The 21,343-nt window shown below is 36.1% G+C and overlaps 1 protein-coding gene across 1 annotated transcript; it reads left to right on the top strand.

Annotated features, from left to right (window-relative positions):
* The first annotated feature begins 1,850 nt into the window (after positions 1-1,850).
* Positions 1,851-20,890, top strand: LOC102028299 (endoplasmic reticulum aminopeptidase 2). The gene is given in 15 exon segments (XM_013512877.1): positions 1,851-1,895; positions 2,685-2,816; positions 5,818-5,886; positions 7,264-7,370; positions 7,372-7,437; positions 9,722-9,765; positions 10,511-10,543; positions 11,199-11,377; positions 16,478-16,579; positions 16,581-16,627; positions 16,629-16,661; positions 19,157-19,258; positions 19,260-19,313; positions 19,803-19,963; positions 20,760-20,890. Coding segments are annotated over 15 exon segments (1,305 nt in total).
* The last annotated feature ends 453 nt before the right edge of the window (positions 20,891-21,343 follow it).

Here is a 21,343-nt window from a genome sequence, read left to right as displayed (position 1 = left end):
CCTCTAGTGAGAATCTCCCCACTGGCCCATTTTAGGTGTTTCAATGATTAGTTACTAGGAGATCTAAAGTACTTAAGTGAGTCTGGGGATTTCTAATCTTTCTGTTCAGTGTTTTTAGGGAAATGGTCTGAGAGCTCTACCTCTGAGGCTCCCTCTGGGACTTCCTTTAATAGCTTCTCTTTCATGGAGATGCAGAGTCTAGGGCTGGAGCGCAGGCAGCATTGGAATTTTTGCCTTGACTCTGTTGTCGCCCATTGATGTCCATATATCCATTTTGCTCCTTTATATATGATCCTTGCAAGGATTCCCCAGTGTCAACTGGGTCCCAAGCAGAGAATTTGAGGCCTCTATGACCCAGCTCCTTCCCATGTCTTCAGCTTCACCTCTTATCTATACCCTAAGCTTTAGCATCCTAGACTCTCTGCCGTTTCCTGAACCCAGAATATGCCTTTACTTCTGCTGCTTGCTGTATTGGCATACCAAAGGGCCACTTCAAGGCTCAGGAAATAAATTGTTTTCAAAATGACCTACACACTCTTCCAAAAGAACTGATTATTTCGTCCTAGAATCCTTTGCCTCTGGCAGAGGCATTGATCTTAGCACACTAGCTTATGTTCACTGCTGCAATTATTTGTCTACTGGTTGACCTCCATCACCTGTATTGAGGTAGCGGCTATTTTGCATGCATCTTTGTATTCCTAACATATGGCATGGTATCAGGAACATAGTAGGTCCTAAATGCAGTAGATATTTATTGAATGAGTGGACAAATTATTCGGTGCTGAAGTAACCAGAATCAGTTCAGTCTGCTTCTCACATTCGCCATTTCTCAAACTGAGGAAAGACTTCCTGTCCTTCCCACAGAAGAGATTTTAGGAAGGTTGGTGGCCACTTGTGAAATGATCTGAGTGTGGTTACAAAAGAAGTAATGCTTACACTGCTTCTAGAAGACGCGGACACAGACCTTTTTACCTGTCAATATAATACACATTTCTGAGTCTTAGAATCTTATTCAGTTTCTGATTGTTCTGGACATTTCAGTCCTAAGTACATATACTAGATGCACAATATTGTACTTGTAGCTAAATAAATAAATAAAATAGTGTATAAAAGAAGAGTAATATTTAAAAAGTCTAATACAAATTAAATATAGGTCAGGTATACCTCTGCTTAGATTATCTTTATGAATTCATTTTGTTTTATGTGTACACATATTAAATCTTAGAACTTTATTCTTTTTGGTGGCCAAGTTAAACTGTACAAGTAACTCAGGTTCAGAGGTTAGTTACTATGCTGGCCAATAAATATAACAATCTGAGAGACCTAAATGAATTTTTTATGACTCCCTTAAGTACCCAATACTTAATATAAAAATTAACAGCACCAAGGGCATTGGGACTTGTTTTTCTCCTTAGATCGTCACAAATTAAAGACAAAGTAAGATAATTCTCATTGTGTAAAAAGTAAAACAATATTTCTTCCTTGACATCAAATCTAATGGCTAGGAGATTTTGGGTGGATAGAACAAGAAGCAGAGAGTTAGAAGCAATAAGGCACAAAAGAAGGAAAATAGAAACATGCAAAACTATGGTAATGAGATAATAAAGACAAAGAAACCAGCAGAAAGAAAGCCTACAGAGAAAAAAGGGTAGCAAAGCTGGAGGAAAGGGCCTAATAATAATTTTCAAAACATTAGCAACCCTGATTTCTTTTTTTGATACAGTTAAAAATATTTTTACAATTTTGTTTAACTTTTACTAACATTGAGATTTGCCTCCTAGTGGTTTGGCAACCTGGTTACGATGGAATGATAGAATGATACTTGGCTTAATGAGGTATTTTCAAACTACATGGAACTTATCTCTCTTAGTATAACACAGCCAGAGCTGCAATTTGTAAGTGCACAATTTTGTGTATCATGCGATATACCCTAAAGAATCATAGATTTATAATTAAACTTTGGAGTGAATGTTAAAGAGAAAGTTTTGTGCATTTATGAACATGTGCTCTTTTGGTGTATGAAACAGATTTCAGAATTGGATGAGATGCTGAATGTTTTAGAAAACCATCCAAAGAAATCTCTCACCTGAAAGTTTCTGGGTAGAGAGCAAACTATTACAATATACAGCTGCGTATGTGAGGCCAGGGGGAAATCATCACCATCATATACTTCACTCAGCAATCCTAAGGCTACTGGGTATTGTGAAGAGTTCTTGGCATGGAACTGCAATTGAAAATGACAGGGGACACACTCCTCTAAAATTCCCAAACGTCGTGTTAGCATTCCCAAAATACATCAAGGAATTTTTTCAAGTATGTCTGACCACTCCTTAAATCTGCATATTGAGGTAGTTAATAATGGTCATTAGATCTGTTGGGTTTACATTTAGCTTGGTATATACACTGATGGAGATTCAAAGTCAGAATCTTTTTATTACTTCCTATGTGCTGGAGCTATAGTTTCATTCTAAAACTTTACACATTTTCATTTGTAAAATGCATATAATGCATATCCCTCACAAAGGTGCTGGAAGGATTGTGAATGACAAGTCCTAGCACACAGTAAGTGTTCGCTTAATAGAAACCTTTATTTTAATTTCTATATTCAAGCACTTGGTACATGGTAAACATAAAAGGTAGTCATACCTTTCCCTTTATCTCTTTTCTGTTTGCTTTTCTTTCAGGGAGTTTGTGTTTTGAATATGTTCAAGGATTTTCTCAGTGATGAGAAATTCCAGATAGGCATAGTTCACTACCTAAAGAAGTTCACCTATTGAAATGCTAAGAGTGATGATTTGTGGGACAGTCTGTCAAGTGTAAGTTATATGTTGTGCTACATTTGTCATTGTTATGGTTTGTGTTTGGACGTCCCCCCAAAGCCTTATGCAGTCTTGGGATGGGCTTCTAGAGTTTATAATTGATCCATGGTCCAGTGCTGGGATTATGGATGTGAGTGCTACACCCGCCCTGAGGTGAGTAGTTTGCATACAGTATAAGGCAGGGAAAGAGCCTGGCTCTCTGCCGCTCCTCCCTTTCGCTCTTGTTGCTGTTGCTGTCTTCCGCGGCCATGAGTCATGGACTGTTGTCCTCTGTCATGTGCCATTCTGTCTTGGAGCCAGCTGAGCATGGACTGAAACGCCCACAAACAGTGAGCTAAATAAACCTTTCCTTTCTTAATTTTGGGCATCAGGTATTTTGTCTCAGCAATGACAGAAAAGTAACCAAGACAGTCATATATAAGTCGTTTGTATATGTAAGTTATATGTAAATTTGCAATCATAGGTTAGATATAAAAAGTTACAGGATGATTATGAATGTTAATGAAGAGTCATATTGTCACTCAACATTTATTTTACCTGTGAGGTCCATTAAAGGGGGCACCTTCAATTTTTCCCTGGCACCATACCCCATTGGGATGCCACTATGGGATGGCTACAAGGGCTCGCTATATGACCATCTTGTCTTTACTTCCACAGCTATGGCTAAACTTACACTTATATCTTCCTTTCTTTCAAAATATTTAATAACATTTTAATTCTTACTCTATAACACCTAATTTCCTTTGTCAAATTTTACTCTTCACTTTATCAGAGTTTCCTTTGTCAGAGTTTACTCTTCACTTTATTTATTTCATGCCTAATATGTTGCATGAAACTAAAATATAAAAAGAATTTTAAAAAAATAAAGAAAATTTTTTCTCACATTAGGAGAGGTCCTGCTTCCTACATCTCTGTACTTTTGTTTCCAGTTCCTTTGCTATTTGCCCTCCCTTCTTTTCAACAATTTAGATGCTTTCATCATTCAAGACCTGGCTGAGATTTTTGCCTCCTCCTTTGAACTACTCAGTCCTCATTGGTTTGCCTTTCTGCTGAAAGTACTTATGATCTGCTCTATACAGTGAAAACTTTTTATTGATTTCTAGTGGCTCTGTAATAATAATAATTTGTTTAACATAAGAATGTTTTATAATCTTTCTTATGATGCCATGGCTCCTGGCATACTGTTGCTTCTATAATAGTGATTAATAAAATTAATTATTGATTAAAGAATGCACAATCTATTTGTCTTTGGGTTTTATGTAGTATAATGGGAAAGACAAAGCAGGAAACATGCAGTGAACTCAGATAATTCTAATAACTCCTTTCAAAACTTTCTATGGCGAAGAAAATAATCTTTTATAGAACAGTTGGACTGAGAGAATTCATTCCTACAAGGAGTAGAACCCAAGCCTGGATAAATGAAGTCATTTCTCTTATATAAGCACATATGTCCTAGGGACAGTGATGATATGGCTTGGTATTTGCATAATACTTCACAGCTTTAAAGGCAATTTCATGCTTTGCCTCATTTGATTTTTTTGTGCCTCCAAAAAGCCCCTCATACTCACAATTTATGTGTTATATTGTGGTTAAAGAAACAAAACCCAATAATCAAAAATGATTACAGAATTGCTCAAATCTTTTACTTGTTTTCTTTAAAAATTGTGAAATCGACTGAAATGCATAGTCCTTGGTAATACTTAATAAAAATTCTTTAGTATTCATTTCCATCACTCCCTGTCAGTGATCCAGAATTCTTTCTCTGTGATTTCTCCAAAGCTCAGAGACATCAAGCCCTATGCATCTTTTCTTTTGTGCTCCAATCCTTCTCCCTCCCTCTTGCCATGCATGTATGCATGTATGGGTGAGTGCGGCTATCAGGCTAGTGTCTCTCTAACAAGGAAGAATCTGTCATCTGTTACATGCTGGGGGTGGAGGCAATCAAAGGGAAAATTACAGAATTATAATGGCCTACTTTGAATACTCTTGTGTTAATTTTTTCATGTAATTCTTATAAGCATCTTGAAAGATAGAAATACTTAGTCCATTATTATAAGTGGGAAAACTAATGACAAAGTAGAGATTTGGCCAAGGTCACCAAATCAGTATCAAAGTCTGTACTTAAAATTTCTCTTCTGACTCTAAATCTAATACTTATTTTTTCAATTATATCACAGCTTCCTTCTAGTTACCAGAAAAGTCCCCCACCAGCCTTCTTCTAAAGTTTCTAGATTCTAACTGATCCATTCTGATGCCAGCTAATATTGTGCTTTGAAAACAATACATTTCTGAAAATATTTTAATGTTGAGGTTCATAAAGACAGTTTTAGTATTAGCAACTGGAGTATTGGCATGTTTGGTTGTTATTTTTCATAAGAGCATTTAAAAACATTTGAGAATCTTGGTGTATATTTCATTTTTTCTTATTTGCATTTTCCCTTAGAACATTAACCCTTGGCTATTCTTGGGTCAGTTGCCAAGCTGATAGTTTTCTTAGGTCTTGTTTAGTCCAATTCAGCTAAAAAATTATTGCACACCCACTTCAAGCTTCTGTGATTGCCATGGTGGAATATCAAGGTAAGAACAGGTGTTCCTCCCACTGTCAAGGAACTTACAATATAATGGGAGAAAGTTGATAATAGACAGAGTTGACTAAATGCTATACAGGCATAATTAACATGGACAGTTACAAAAATAAGACGTTTTACAAGGGAAAAGAAAAAATTAAGGAAAATTCAACAAATTGATTCTTCTTTAGAACATTTATTAACCATATTGAACTTTTAAGGAAATTTTATAAATACCTATACACATATGTATAAAGTAAAGAGTACAGTAATAGTTTTTGTGCATCACTATCCCATGTTCATTACATAGATGTCTTTTTCATGTTTATCATTGTGTCTAGACAAATTATATTTTCACACAGCTGTGCTACCAGATGTCTACATTCATATTTAATACGTACATTCACCCAACAATTAATCTTGTTTTACAGAGTTTTTTAGAAGGCGATTTTACATCTGGTGGAATTTGTTATTCTGATTTCAAAATGACAAGTAGCACAGTAAGTATAAAGAAAGTGAGAGAGAAGGATCTGACGTGTTACCTGACCTGGAGTGAGTGTGACATGCTGAGTAGGCCTTTAAATGGCTGCAGAGGAAAACAGACACCACAATTTTCCTTGAAACATAGCTTAGTGAAGGAGAAATGGTCAGGCCATTTAAGGGTTTGGTGCTGTTATGACTATATTTTTTGTTGTCCTACTTGAGCTTTCCCACAACCTCACTGCTAGCTAAAAATATCTCAGCTCAAAAATTCTTTTGAGTGGTTATGACTACATTGGCATCCCTCAGGCTCTAAAAAATGCCCAAACAAGTATGTCTTAGGTTTGGAAATAGAGTGTCTATCCTGCTTTCTTGAGGCCAGAATTTTTTTTCCTTACCTCTGGAATATTACAAAAGCACTGTAGGAAAGAGAAAAAGTTGTCATGGAAGGAAAAAAAAAATGATAACTTTTTGTCTTATTTACTTTTCTTGTTGTTGAGACAAAATACCCAACATCCAAAATTAAAGAAGGAAAAGTTTAGTTAGGTCACAGGTGATAGAGGTTTCAGTTCATAATTGGCTGGCTCCAAGGCAGGGTGGCATGGCAGAGGGCCGTCACAGAGAAACAGGACAGCAGGAAGAAGCCAGCAAGACAGCAAAAAAATGAGCAATAAGTGACAAGCCTCTCTCTGTCCCTTATATCTTATCCAGGCTACCCACCCCTACAGCAGGTAGTGCTCAGACCCTTAATTCTAGCATCACACCCTTAATTCCAGCATCACACATCCTAGATCCAGCCACCCCTGAAAAGCCCCACCTATGACTGCATGAGGCTTTGGGGGGAAGTCTCAATACAAGCCATAACATTTTTTTAAAAAATGAATCATGGTAATATCCTAAGTTACAGTTTCTAAAGGAAAAAAATTAGCATCATCTAGTGACCAGAAGTCTGTGCTAGAAGCATGAAGCTAGTTGTTTTGCTCTCCATTCAATATAGCTCTATTTATATAATTGTTCTGTTGAGGCATGTAAGGCTTTCCTAAAGACAGACATTTCCTTCATAAACAAATACCTGGGTTCTAGCCTAGACTTTAGCATTATTAGGATGGAAAGTTTTTAGTTTTTGATCTTTTGAAAAGGAACAGAAGAGATGTTCCAGTCTCACCCCCTTCTTTTTGGCTTTTCCATGTTAATCTCAAAAACTCCCCAGTGCATCCCCAAGTTTGCAGACAGCAGTCCTGGAGTGGTCTACCTGAAGCCAGTTACCTGGACTGGCTGCCCTGAGATAGATACAACGTGAGTCCTCCATTGGGCTGTCTCCTCGAGCATTGTTCCTGGAATCCAATGATGTGGAAACTTCTAGTCTCCTGAGTTACCAAAGCCACTTTTCATTTCAGCTCGCCTTTCTGGAGAAAGAGGCAGAGGTCAAAGAGATAATGACTGCATGGACATGCCAAAATGGAATTGCTTTGGCAGCAGTTAAACAAGATGGGCATTTACTCAGACCAAGAGGAGTGCTTCCTGAAGCGGGTGTTCAAAGAGGACCCTGAATAGAGGTCTCCGCAGGAGAAGTGGCTGCGTTTCATCTTTTCGTCTAGTGTACTTCAGCTCAGTTTATTCATTATTTCATTAGCTTGCTTTCAGCTCCTCTGGCAGAGCCACAGGATGCCATTTCTGTGTAGGAATCAGAGGCCTTGATGGAGCCTTGATAACAGACTTAAAGGGCTTCAAGTGGTCCAGGTAGCTTTGTTCAGCAGCCCTGTTCTTGGAAATTCCACGCTGCTTCCAGAGCCTCCGTTCTGATGCAGACACTGCTTGGTTACATGTCTGTTATACTGATCTCTGGACCTCAGTAAGCTGAGTGACTAGCTTACACTTAGGCAGTATGACAGCTATGCTTCTTACCACTGGAGAAAGATATCCTCTTTTTGACAAACTAGAGGCTAAGACCTCCTGTTGCTTTTGCTTTTCAGTAATACACTATAAACATAATGTTTGAAAAGACGTAGTGCTCTTGATCATAATGGAGCAGTTGCAATTAGCCACACTATTACCTTCTTCAGCAGCCTATCCTAAGGAAACTTGTTAAAAGCTTTACTGAAATCCAGACATGCCACACTGTCCACATTTCTCTGGACTATTAGCCCTATTAACAAGACGAATGATGCTAATTTAAAATGAAATAATGTTAGTGAACCTGTGTGGCTTTTATGATGATTGTTTTTTTAAAGGACCTACCCAGAATTCTAGAAATTTTAGAATTTCTCTCAGACTAAAAACTAAATTGAGGTCTTTAACACATAAAATACATTTGTTATTTTTCTTGTTCCATCATTTTTCTATTTTAACCCAATGGCAATTCATAAGCTCTCTATGCATCCTTCCTTTTTTCTGTGTGCTCTGAAATCTGAACCTCAGAGCTTAGACAACTTATTTTTTTATTTATTTTTAAAAATAAAAGAAGGAAAACATATTAACAAACAGACATCCATTTACAAACTAGCATAAGAACAATACAAACAAAACAAAGTTACAGACAAAGTTGTGGGAAATTAACAATGGTTGTTGCATTACTTATTGATATGAGCTTAGATAACTTATAACTTATTTACACAGTCAAGGAAATTTAATGGTGAGAAGGCAGGAGTCACAATTTTGTAACTTGTCAACATACCGTAGAGACTTCAAAACTGTGGATGACCCAGGATAACAAATATATACTTTAATAATCTGCATTTTTTTCTCTACCTGGAATAGTATTTAAGCAACCCTTGAGTACATGAAATGATTATCCTCTGCTTCATGATTATTAAAATTAATCTCTCTCTCTCTCTCTCTCTCTGTCTCCCTCTCTGTCTCTCTCTTAGATGTGCTTATATGAAAAAAATTCCTCTTTTTTAGAGCCAATACCCATCCACAAATCGTAATCCATTGCCTGAACAATATTTTTGTGTGCACTTTTATCTTACCTTATGAAGATTTTAGGTTTGCTTGTTTTCTATATTCTGTGAGTTAATATGTAGATTATTTCAACCCTTTTACTAGATAGAATCACTATGTGTTGTTTTTTTTCATGTGTTACAGTTTTCTAAGGACTGATAGACACTTCCTGCATTTTTTCTGTTTTACATTTGTAGGTATTATCAAGTGCATAATTTTATGTGCAAGGATTACTCTAGCTAATTTTCCATGTAGAATTACTCAACTAAGATGTTTTAATTTAACAAAGGAAAGGAATTCTGGAAGCTTCTAGATAGAAAAAAGCCAATTTCTATTCATTATGATGGTAAGATCACTGAACACTGAGGTTTGTCATCCAATTCATTCTGGTTTTCTGCTCACTGAACTCTAGCTCTCTTGTACTGGCTGAACACTTGAATAGTAACCACTTATTTACAGCTTTTTACAGCTGAGGGCGTGATTCTATTAAACAAGAGGATAGATGACAGCTCATATTGGAGTTAGTTCTTTAATTCTTAAGCATTTCCCTACAAGTTTGGTTCAGTTATTTGAATCAATATCATGGTGTTAGAGTTTTTGGAAAATGTAAAAGAGAGACCGAATGTTTTGCCTCCTATAAAAAGTAAAACTTGTTGTAGTGTGAGATATGGATAGCAAATGACACAGATATTTGTAGTACAGATATATATGCATATATTGCTGCTCTTTCATAGTCACATGAAAGAAATGTTTGCATGCTCGAAAATGTGCTTGTCATAGCCTATATAATGTATAAGGCACTGCCCTCATGAACAGCAGCTACTCAGGTGTCATTTATAGCCTGCAAAACCTAATAATGTGAAATCTAAAACAGATAGTCATTTACTCCGTGACCTTTTATGCTTTCTAATGTAGGTTTCTGTGGCATACCCCATTAACTTATTCCATTCTCAGACGCAGTCCACAGACATTCTAAATCAAAGACAGAGAATGAGTTAGCTAAAAAAGTGATTCACTGCAGAAATGAAATACGTTTTGAGCTATTTGGGGAAAGATACTATGAGCAAATCGAATAATAAAAGAAATACATTATTTATTAAAATACCCCTTAGCTAAAAAGCTTCAATTTTTTATTCAGAGGGAAGCTCTGAATGAAACATTCAAGATGTTTGTTTTTATGTCAAGAAATGGTAGAATTCTATCTTACAAGCTTTAATACTATTCCATTTCTATGGATTATGCATGAAGCAACAATGTTTAGTGTGAAAGAAGCACACGCTTTGGAATTGATTGGTCCTGGGTCCAAATGCTCACTTTGTCACCTATTAGATGTGTGACTTTCAGAAACTTTCTTAACTCCTCCCAAGCTTCAATTTTTGCATCTTAGTGTGAGTGAGAATTAGGCCTCATAGAGTTGTTGAAAGGCTATTAGAATGCAATTTTACCACCTAATATAATGTATGTCACATTAAATACATACACTGCAGTTTAAATTTCATCTCTCAGTATCAGAATTTGAGAAGTTTTCCATGACCACATCACACTCAACCCAAGTCCTTATTTCACCATAATAAGAACTGGACAAATGAATCACATATTTACAGTTACATACATATTTTGATGACCAGTAACTAAACCAATATATTAAACCAAATTTGAGTTATGGTCATTGTCTGACTCACTAAACACTTACAGGTCTCTTAGACCTACACAGACTATTTTTGAGAAAAAAATTCAGTAGTCTCGTTCCTATAACTCAATTTAGTAATTTAATAAAACCATGTCTTCATTATTTTCTTGTTGCTGAGACAAAATACCCAACATCTAAAGTTAAAGGGGAAAAGGTTTATTTTGGCTTACAGTTTGGAGTTTCAGGCCATGGTCAGCTGGCTCCAAGGGAGGGTGGTAGGGAAAAGGGGCATTGCAAAACAGAAATAGTACATGATAGGCCAGGCAGAAAGCAGCAAGCTGCAAGACTTCCTTCTATTTCCCTTGTATTCCATCCAGGCTCTGAGCCTATTGATTGGTGCTACCCATACCCAGGATGTGGCTTTCCATTATCCACATGCAGAACAATGCTAAGCCAATTGGTGAACTAACCCAGTTAATGTATCTGTATTAATCTGATATTAATCTCTATTTACAAACTATGTCCAGCCACCTCCAAAAAGCTCCACCTATGAAGAGTGTATGAGGACTTGAGGAAACATCTAATATAAGCCACAACCACCATTTTCCCCAAAAGGAAAGCATTCAACTACGAAAATGAATATCATTATTCTCTTCCAAAACTTTGTCTTCCCACCAATTTATTAATAGTATTGAAACTAATAGTTTTGGAGATGCTACCAAGATGTATGTTAATAATAGAATGACTATTTCCTTCTCTTAGACACTCTGAATTTACCTCAAAAGACCAACTGGGTGAAATTCAGTGTGGACTCAAATGACTAATACCTTGTTCACTATGAGGGTCATGGATGGGACCAAATGATTACACAGTTTAACCGTAACCACACACTTCTCAGGCCGAAGGACAGAGTAGGTCTGAGTCATGATGCCTTTCCGCTGGTTAGGAATGCACAAATTCATCTGATTTCACAGAAAATAACTGTCCCATAACTAGATATGCAAGGTTTAGGCATTGAATGTTCAATGTTGATCAGTTATATGATGTGGATCTCAGTAGAAATCACACACTGACCACTAGGCCAAGCCACCCTTATATTAGCCACCCCTAACAGAAGTAATTTTGAGCAACATAGGGCTTATAAATTTAATCCAACATTTTTAAATATGGAGAATTTTATATAAAAATCATGACTTCTGGAATTTCTTTTAAAAATGAGATCTGGAAACTCTGGGCCTTAATTCCCATAAGATGACCAAAGGGAAGTGTGGAGTGGGCTGATCCCTGCTTGAGCCAGGCCTGTGGTCTCCTATATACCAAAGTCCTGATTGCCACAGCGGTCTATTTCACTTAGGGTAGACCTTGGAGTCATTTGAAATTTTAACCTCAAATTTCAAATTTGTTTATTCTAGTAGTTGTTGCACCAAATACTGTGTAACCTCTTAAATAAAAAGCATCAATACAGTATTAACTTTTAAATGAGTTGCTTTCTAGGGCATGATCCTTTCATTACTTATAGCATAAAAATCAGAGTGCGATTGGTAGGGGAATAAAGTAAAAATTGATGTTCCTGAAAAGACAGAATGCTTTCATTTCTTTTCAATTTATCATTAATAGAATAATAGGGAGAATAAATTAGATTTGCCAGTGGGGAGGAAATGGAAGATCGGGGAGAGCTGTACATTATGAACTTTTCCTATTCTGAAATTTACTGTAATGTACTCACTTTATTCAGTGTGACATATTATTTCCTTTCAGATGCTTATGTAGGTCAAATGGAGTGAAAATAAACACAAAGCCTCTCTCCGGTGAAGCTTCTCAGTACAAGAAAATTCCCCAGCTAGAAAATGGAGGGAAGTGAGACTTAATCCTCATCCCCACAGGTCTCAGGGAGATGCGCTGGTAGTGTATACTGGACTGCAATGTTAGGAAAGATACCACCTTACAAAGAGCAGAAGCCTGATGTGCTGTCTCAGAAGAAGGCTTTTGCTAGTTGAAGGAGATGTGTCTACTCGGAGGAGCTCTGAACAAGTTGCTGAGAAAATAGATTAAAAATTGAAGACTAGAAAAAGTAAGAATTATTGACAGCTCAACACATGAATTTCAGTCTTTGCAGCAGTGAGAAATTCCTTTGTGCTGTGTCTAGCCTAAAAATGTATGGATAGTCTAAAATTAGAAAGAACCCTACAGTTATTGATTTATTGGTAGAAAAACAAGAATGTGCTCTTCACTAGGTAGACAGATTAATGAAGACTACAAGTTTTGAATTAAAAGAGAAAACTACAAGTATTACCTTTTCACTTATTAATTGTCTGAGCTTAGCCATGTTTTTTAACCTGGTATAGACCCTAATTAAATTTTTTAGGCTTTCAAATTCTGCTTTAAGAATGCCTAACATACAGGCATTTATATTTGGTTGTTTTGAGTATTGCACTAGATAACATAATACCTGTACAAGAAATGTCAGCTGCCTGTCTTGTTAGTATTACTTGATACCAGTTTAAAACATCATGTGTTGAACAGAAAGACAACATAGAAAGGTACCCTTCAAATAATGTGATGTTGGAAAAAGCAGAATATAAGTTTGTATGTCATTGTGCTTTCTACTACAGAGAAAAAATATAAGTGGATGGGGAAAAAATGCAAGGGAATTATGCTAAAATGCAATTAATGAATGTATGTGGTAGTGCAATAATATATCATTTTCCCTTCTCTAATTTCTAGTTATTTTGATATTTCTTTAATATCACTTTTATAATAAAAATACAGTCATCCTGCATTGTGGATGCCCCTCAGATAAGAAACTCTGCAGATACTTAAGTTTCTTACATAAGTGCTGTAGTATTTACACATAACTTACACATATTCTCTTGTGTACTTTATGTCATCTCTAGGTTCCTCATGATACCTAATGTAATGTAAAAAGTGCTATAAAGTTGTTATGTTGTACTGTTTAGGAATAATAACCAAAGGAAAAAAGTCTGTATACATCAATATGGACACAATATTTTTCTGAATATTTTCAATCCATGGTTGATTGATTTTATGGATGTAGAGCCCACAGATATTAAGGACCGACTATAATTCCATAAAGAAATCGTTTAAAACTCTCATAATAAATCTTACTTGTTTTACTTGATATTACTCACTCTCAATATTGTAGACCTCTTCCCTCTTTGCCTTCTAAAATATCAACTTAACAGTTAAAGGAAGTAATCAGTGTCATATTTAATTGGAAATAAAATTTGATCCAGGAACGGATATTTATCTGAATTAGAATGTTGGTCTTTTTAAATGTGTCTTGCCTGAATTGAGTGTAATTAAAATGGTAACTTTAGTTTCATTACAACAACAAAAAAGCTATTTTTGTTTCTTTTAGCCCCCATCTTAAAAAGTAACACTAAATAGGATCTTCAGGCATATGGTTTTATTTTAAAAAGGTAAGGTCTAGCTGAAAGTATATGAAAATAAGTAAGTGTGGTTTTTTCCTGTTAGGCTCAAGTGTATGTTTATGTACATGCTTATCCTTTAAGCTAAACTGTGCACAGCATAGGGAGGTGGTGAGGCCCTAGATTTTAATCAACCAGGTTAGTAATTCTATAAAGGGAAAATGAGTCTCTTATCAGTATTAATATTAAAATTTTTTAATGTAAGCAAATATAAAAGTGAAGATTTCTAAAAATGGCAATGAGTTTAGTCAGAATTCAAACTAGGCTGAAAAGAAAAATAATCACTATATAAAGTAGTTGTTAATATCCCAAACATTAAATTGTGACCCCATAATATAATTTCTTATTACTGATGCTAAGCTGCTTCCTATCTTATCATACATACACATGTGGGAAGGAGTAGTGGCATTTTGTGGATGCATTATTTAAAAAAAATACAGCAGATAATAGATTCATAGAGCATATGGGCTAGCCCTGTCTCTTCAGATGAAAATTTTGGAAAACTTTCTGTAAGTCTGTTTTAAGCTTGTGTGCCATCGTGACTGAGACGAAAAGGCACAGCAGAACTTGGTTCTTTGTCTTTAACTTCTTTCTAGCTTCAGTTGCTTCTTTTTAGATAAGAATTTAAAAACTTTAAAACCCAAAGAGACAAGGCCTTATGTTAATGAAAACTCCAACCATCATAGCCCTCATTTTGGAATGTTTCCCGATCACACGGTTGTGCATAGCCTGGGAATCGCTTGCTTACAACAGTGGCTTATACACATTATGTAGACCAAATCCTCCCAGAGATACAAGTGAAAACCCCTTTACAAGAAGGAGGATGTGACAGTTTATTTTCTCTACACCACTACATTTTGGTACTCAAAATGGTATTCTGTTGTTTGTTCTCACTAAAAGAAAATGGAAATAAAGTATGTAACTTTAGAATTTAAGTAAGATGGAAATACTTGTTTTGTCTTAGAAGGATCACTACTTTTTTTGTTGTTAGGATTGAGTATTAACTGAACAAGATCTGCTTTGCCCACTGCAAATTACTGGAATGAGCTCTGCAATAGAGAAACAGCTGATTCCCGAGGTACCCATAAGTGGAGGTGGGGCACTCGTGTCTCAGATTTGTCTCCCTGAGGAGCAGGGTTTGGATACTGATGGGATAAAAGAGCCGGGCAGGGTGCAGTCTGGGAAATGGTGGTTGGAAGCATACATACAATCAATCTTCATGAGTCTTCATGAGACACATGTTCAGAAAATGGCAGCATTAGCATGATCTGAGGGTGGAGTTTTCAGTCTCCTGACCACAAAATGAGAGTTTATGCAGATTCTCCCTTGGTTTCATAAGAACAAATATTACAAAAGAAAAAGTCATGGCACCTGTCTTCAAAGTTCTAAAATTTGATTAGAGCAAACAAGTTAAACTCACAAATGCAGCAATTACAGAATGACATAATATGTGAAAATTTTGATAGTATTTGGTACTGAGCATTATTATTTGCTAATATTTCTTTCATTTCCTCTTTACCTGGTGCTAGTTGTTTTTCTAAGTTGTCATATTAATTCATGTAATCCTCACAACAAGCTTATGAGGAAGATACTATTGTTCATCCTCCTTGCATAGTGATGGTATTTGTAGCCCAAAGAGTCTAATAATTTGTCTAAGATCACATGGCTAGTTAGTGGCAAAGCTAGGATTTAAACCAAATGATCTGGTTATGATGACTACTCCTGTTATTGGTCTATTTTTTATTTATTTTAATATTGAGAATATTTTTAATTTAAGATATGCACAAGCCGCACACACCTGTTTTATACCTCAGTGCAAGGAGGTTGGCCCTGGACAAAGCCCACCACCTGACTCAGGAACTCAAGCACGAAACAAGAAGCCCTGTACTTCTCAAAGGTCTGAGATACTTACAATTATTTTACCACATGATAGATAGAGTTCTCTGAAAAAACCTCAAGTTTTGTATCACTTTTAGAAAATGTAACCAGGTGTGGTGGTGCACACCTGTACTCTCAGCACTTGGGAGGCTGAGGCAGGAGGATCCTTGTGAGTTCAAGGCCAGCCTGGGCTACATAAGAGAGTTCAAGGCCAGCCTCACTACACTGTGAGATCCTGTCTAAACAAACAAACAAACAAACAGAAAATGTATTAATTAAATAATGATATCTGGAGAATCAGTAAAAGTCTGTGTGTTTTGTGTAAATTCCTTGGAGTTATATATGAAGGCGCTAAGGGACATTGGCTCAGAGCACAGCCAACTCCTAGTCTTTAACAGCTGATGTCCGTCTTTCTTTTTCATAGCCAACCCTCAGAGTTAAGCACCAGGATCATAAGCAGAGTTGTTTCCACTCACAGTGATTATATCTTATATCAACCCACAGTACCCTCTCAGGTAGAAACTTACACCTCACAGAAACTCTGTTAATTGCAGCAGGTGGGAGCCAGATAAAAAGAAGTAGGATGCAAAGAGAAGTAGTTTTGTGTTTCTGGAAAGATTCATGCAGAATGTTGAGTTGAGCCTTTTAGATACGTAAGAGCTGTGCTCAGAACTAAGCTTAGTCTCTCCCTAAACCACCCTATGTTTTCTGCAGAATCACATTCTCTGGAGGTTTGAGCCAGTGACTGACACACAAGGCTGGAGTGATGAGGCCTCAGTCTGGGACAGGACGTTTCACACGGCTGTCTTGAAGCTGCCTGTGTGACCTGAGCCATGCTCTTCGCACTCAGAAGGCTGCTGAACTCCTCTCAGTGGATGGAATCCAGCAGAAAATTAAAGTAGATCTAGCCTTCTGTCTTACTCTTTGTTCTTTTCACTTTGATGTAAAAGGCTTTGATCAAGCAAGACATTAGATCTAAAAGCTCTTAGTAAGGATGGAAGGAAAAAAACGTGACGGGAATTATGCACTCTGTTTCATGTTCCCACCTAGAAAGTGCTCAACAGATTTTATGGAAGCAAGGCTTAGGTGTCTGTAAGGGAGAGGTAATAAACATCAGTGTGGTAACAGAAATGCAGGCAGGAAACAGAAGCACAGGGAGCCCGATCTCCAATAGGGATGCCTTTCAAACATGAAAAGATGTCAGAGGAAACAATGCGATATTTATATGCAATTAAACACCAGACATCTTTTGTTGGAACTCATAAAAAAGAAGGGGCATTTTTTAAGAAATGTGTTTGTCTCCACACCAGCCAATACCAAATGCTAAGCCTTGGCCCTGAGCTTTATCTCTGATGGGCAACTGATGACTTTGATCACCTGAAGGATGGCAATTGTGGCAAAACTGATTCTGGTGCTGATTATAATCAGAAAGATGCCCAGTGATCAAACAGATTATGTGGCAGTGCATTTTTAGTAGTTGCAACCCATGGTTATTATCAGATTCCACAAACATTTCATGCTTTGATTTCCATCCAATGGAATATTTATATTATTTTCTAAAAACCTAACTCTAGAGTTAGATGTTTTGGGAAATTAAATGTGTATGTGAATTAAGGAAAATTTGTTTTTTTTTTACATAGAAAAAATAAATTCACAATTTTCTTGGCATGAACTGTAATGTGTCAGTTTTTCTTGTTCTAAAACGTTATGGTATGCTGTTAGGGTTATCTTACCATAATTTTCAGTGAACTTTTGAAATCCTTTCTTGGATTCTTTTAAGAAAAGTAATTCACGTTTTCTTCCTTTTGGATTTCTTGTTTGTTCGTTTGTTGAGATTTGAGCCTGAAATCATTTTTTAAAAAGGTATTTTAGGTTTATTATTTTCTCCTTTTGTGCCTATTTAAATGAGATGTATGAGTGAGGTAAAAGAGACATCACACAATAGAATATTGTTATTCCATCTTTATGCTGTTTATCAGAGGGATGATCTTCCATCTATATTAGACATGAGTTTCAACATGTTGAATATACTGCATAATTAAATATTATACAGTTCTCCCCCAAAACTCCAAGACTGCAAGTGTGAATCCAAATGAAGAATTTCCATCTAAATATTTTTCATTCATTTGTGAATTCAAAATATAATTACTAGTATAACTCCTGTATGGTAAATAGGCAGTGCTGTGGAAATTAAAGTAGTGAACAAAATAATCACATAGCTGGCTTCCAGAGAACTTACCGTGTGTCTGATTTATCCAATTACCACAATTTGCACAGCAAAATATTCTAAAATCTAAACAATATGGGCTATAATTTAATTAATCATTACTTTATTATTCAAATGTCTGGTTCTTTTATACTATAGGTACTTTTTATGATTCAAAATTACACATAGTATAATAGAAACAGAAGCAGTAGAATCATAGGTTTAAATCCTATCTCCAAAATGACTAGTTATTTTACATGATACAGAGTTTTTAGGTTTTCTGAGACTTATTTCCATTTTTTAGAATTCAGGATACTAGTTCGATCACCGGTAGTTTGGCAGTTGAATAAGATGTACAGAGACCAGGACAATCCCTTCTATGAAGTCACTTCATGATAAACACAAATTTCCTACCCTCTCTCCACTCCTCTGTCTTGTGGTTTTTCTAGGCCACCAGTGTAGTAGCAATTATTGCTGATCTATATTTGGGATTAAAAATCAGATGCAAATTTAGAATAAAAACTGATTAATATCTTATGAAGTAATAAAAGTCCAAATCATGGTGTCTGCTTTCACAGAACAAAAAATATTTCATCTCATGAATTTTGAAGAATTGTAAAATGACTGGACTTTTTTTGCGGGGGTATTGGGAATCGAACTCAGGACCTTGCGCTTGCCAGGCAGGCACTGTGCTGCTGAGCTATATCCCTGGCCCAAAAATGACTGGATTTTAATCAATTGTGCTAAATTATAATTCCCTAAACCTAAAGAATGAGACGACTGTAAACAAATCTCAGAAAATACTTTAAATATAACATTAAGGTACAAAGAAATCGTCATTTTAAAAATCATGTAGCAGATATAAATGAACCAGTACTTTTGTATTTTAGAAATTGTTTCTTATTTATCAACTCCACCAACTTTCTATTTTCGTCTCAGTGTAGGTTCACACTTCATGTTTATTCTGTTTGCTAGCATTTTGTCATCATTGGGAGATAAAAACATAAATAATTTGCAAGTAAAATTACATGAAATATTCTATAAAAGTTTTGCAGAGAAAAAGATTTAATACTTAGGTATTGAAATTAATTCAGGGATGACTTTATGACGGTAAATTAAAATTGCAATAAAGAAGTGAATTATTCTTTCATAAAACTTTTTCTTCACTTCTGTGCTTAGGATTACAGTAAACTGGCAGATGTTTTAAAGATAGTATATTCTGTGGGTACTCAGATAATAGCAGGATGGAGTTACCTCTTAGAGCAATATGAACTGTCAGTATCAAGTGCTTAAAAAACAAGATCTGTATGCATTGTCAGTGAGCAAAGATCAGGAGAAGTTGAAGTAAGTTAATTAATTTAACTAAATTGTTAAAAGTAAATTAACACAAATTCAGTGAAAAGACTAAAATGTCAGCCACCAATCTTGAGAGATAAAATCATTGAATCAGAATTTGTATGGCATTACCTTTAGTTTCCAAAGAACATATGTTAACAAAATGTGAATGGTGAAAGTTATTCCATACTTATTAACGATGTGACTGCTACTAGACAAATGGTATAGTTTAGGTTCAGAACCTTGAAGGAAAATTGTTGTAAAAATACATGCTCGCATAAGATGCTAACCAAAGTCTTTGAACTAATAACTAAATAAAATTACTGCCGTAGAAGATAAAAGTTTAACTGGAGCACTGAAAATATTAGCCAGCAGACAATACATTATTGCTTTGGGTCAACTGTACATTTATCGTGCTTCTTTTTCTCCTATTCTTTTAATATACTGTTAGCCTGTTAATTTCCATATGTTATTTACTGTCTACCATGAATAAACAAGTGGTTCTCATTTCTTTGGGTTAACTGAACTAAAAATGAAAGGAAAGGTTACCAAGACCCAGGACTTGACAGCTCTCCTTCATGCAATTGCTGCAAACCCAAAGGGTCAGCAGTTAGCCTACAATTTTGTAAGCAAAAATTGGGCCAATCTACTAAAAAAAAGTTGGTATTTCAATATGTTTTTCTGTGCAGTGTCTGTTACCCAAAACTAAGTGTAATCAAGCGTTCCTCAAAGCGTACAAATGATACCATTTTTATTCAAATTGTTCAGTGAAATCTTTTTGGCTTTAAAACATACTCACCTAAATTACTCTGTCGAGGTATAAAGGAGATGAATGAGAATAAGAAAATGAAGAAAAAAATTCCTTTCATTCAACCTAGGCAAAAATTGTTAGGAGTAAATATCAATTGAGTTAAATCTAGTTATTATCCTCAACCCCCTACCTCCGGCTCTCTCTCTAGCCCAGAAAAGTCCCCTGAATTCTTACAAAGCACAACAAACATATTTGGCCTTCTTTGTTAATGTGGTTTTGTTCTGGAAGAAAAACATCTCAGGAATCTTGGTGAGACCTAATCCTTATCTCCAGTTTGGCATAGTGAACACTTGAAGGAAACTTTATGTTTTGGAAGTCCCGCTCCCAAACTGGATTTGTCCAGAGTTTTTTCAGTGTTTCAAGTTATGTGGAAACAGATCCTACTCCCATATAAAATACCTATTGCAGGCCTACTCCAGAGCTTAAAATATCGCTCAGAAAGAACCAATGATGACTAGATTCCCCTGGAAGGTACATGATGACATTGCTTTCTCTTTTACACACACAAAACTCCTACTGAGGCATGCAGCCATCTCTCATCCAAACCCACTTGTGATAGCTGTAGAAAATACCATGAATTGGAGAGCTGTGTGCTTTGCTTTATCTTAATTTATGTTAGTGTCTCTGATGTCATTCTTTTCTAGTTGCTTCTTCTCTCTCATTTCTTAAGGACAGAAGAGTAAGAGTCCTCACAGACGGCTTTGTGAAAGCCAAAAAGCACATTCTCACACCTCTCCCAGTTCCTACCAGCACTGACATCCGCAAGACCAAATAGTTAGAAACTGCTCTTCGCCAGGCATGCTCAGCACATACTTGTAATCCCAGTACTCTGGGAGGCTGAGGCCAGAGTTTTGCAAGTTGAGCTCAGCCTAGGAAATTTAGGGATTTAGTGAGACCCTGTCTCAAAATAAAACATAAAAAACTATGAGGGCCCTGGGTTTAACCCTCAGTAGCAAAACAACAACAACAAAAATCCTCTACTTACCAAAAATGATATATTTCTTTAAAGATCCTACTAGGCTGTTTGTATGATTGTCAGTCTCCCCCTGAAATGATCAGACTTTTTCTGAAATGCTGTGGATTTCTTTTATGATTGGAATTTATATTCCTGCCCAACTGTGGGTCTAGCCTTGGAACCACGGTCTCTACTTGGCTTTCTCAGCATGTGTCACTCTGACCTGTGGTATGTAGGACTGAGGTGGAAGATGCAGCTTGTGGCTGTGAAAGA

The sequence above is a fragment of the Chinchilla lanigera genome, unplaced genomic scaffold (assembly GCF_000276665.1).
Source record: "Chinchilla lanigera isolate Chin_1 unplaced genomic scaffold, ChiLan1.0 scaffold00017, whole genome shotgun sequence".
Classification (NCBI taxonomy): Eukaryota; Metazoa; Chordata; class Mammalia; order Rodentia; family Chinchillidae; genus Chinchilla; species Chinchilla lanigera.
Note: the sequence above shows the minus strand (reverse complement) of the source record. Positions and strands in the feature narration are given on the sequence as shown.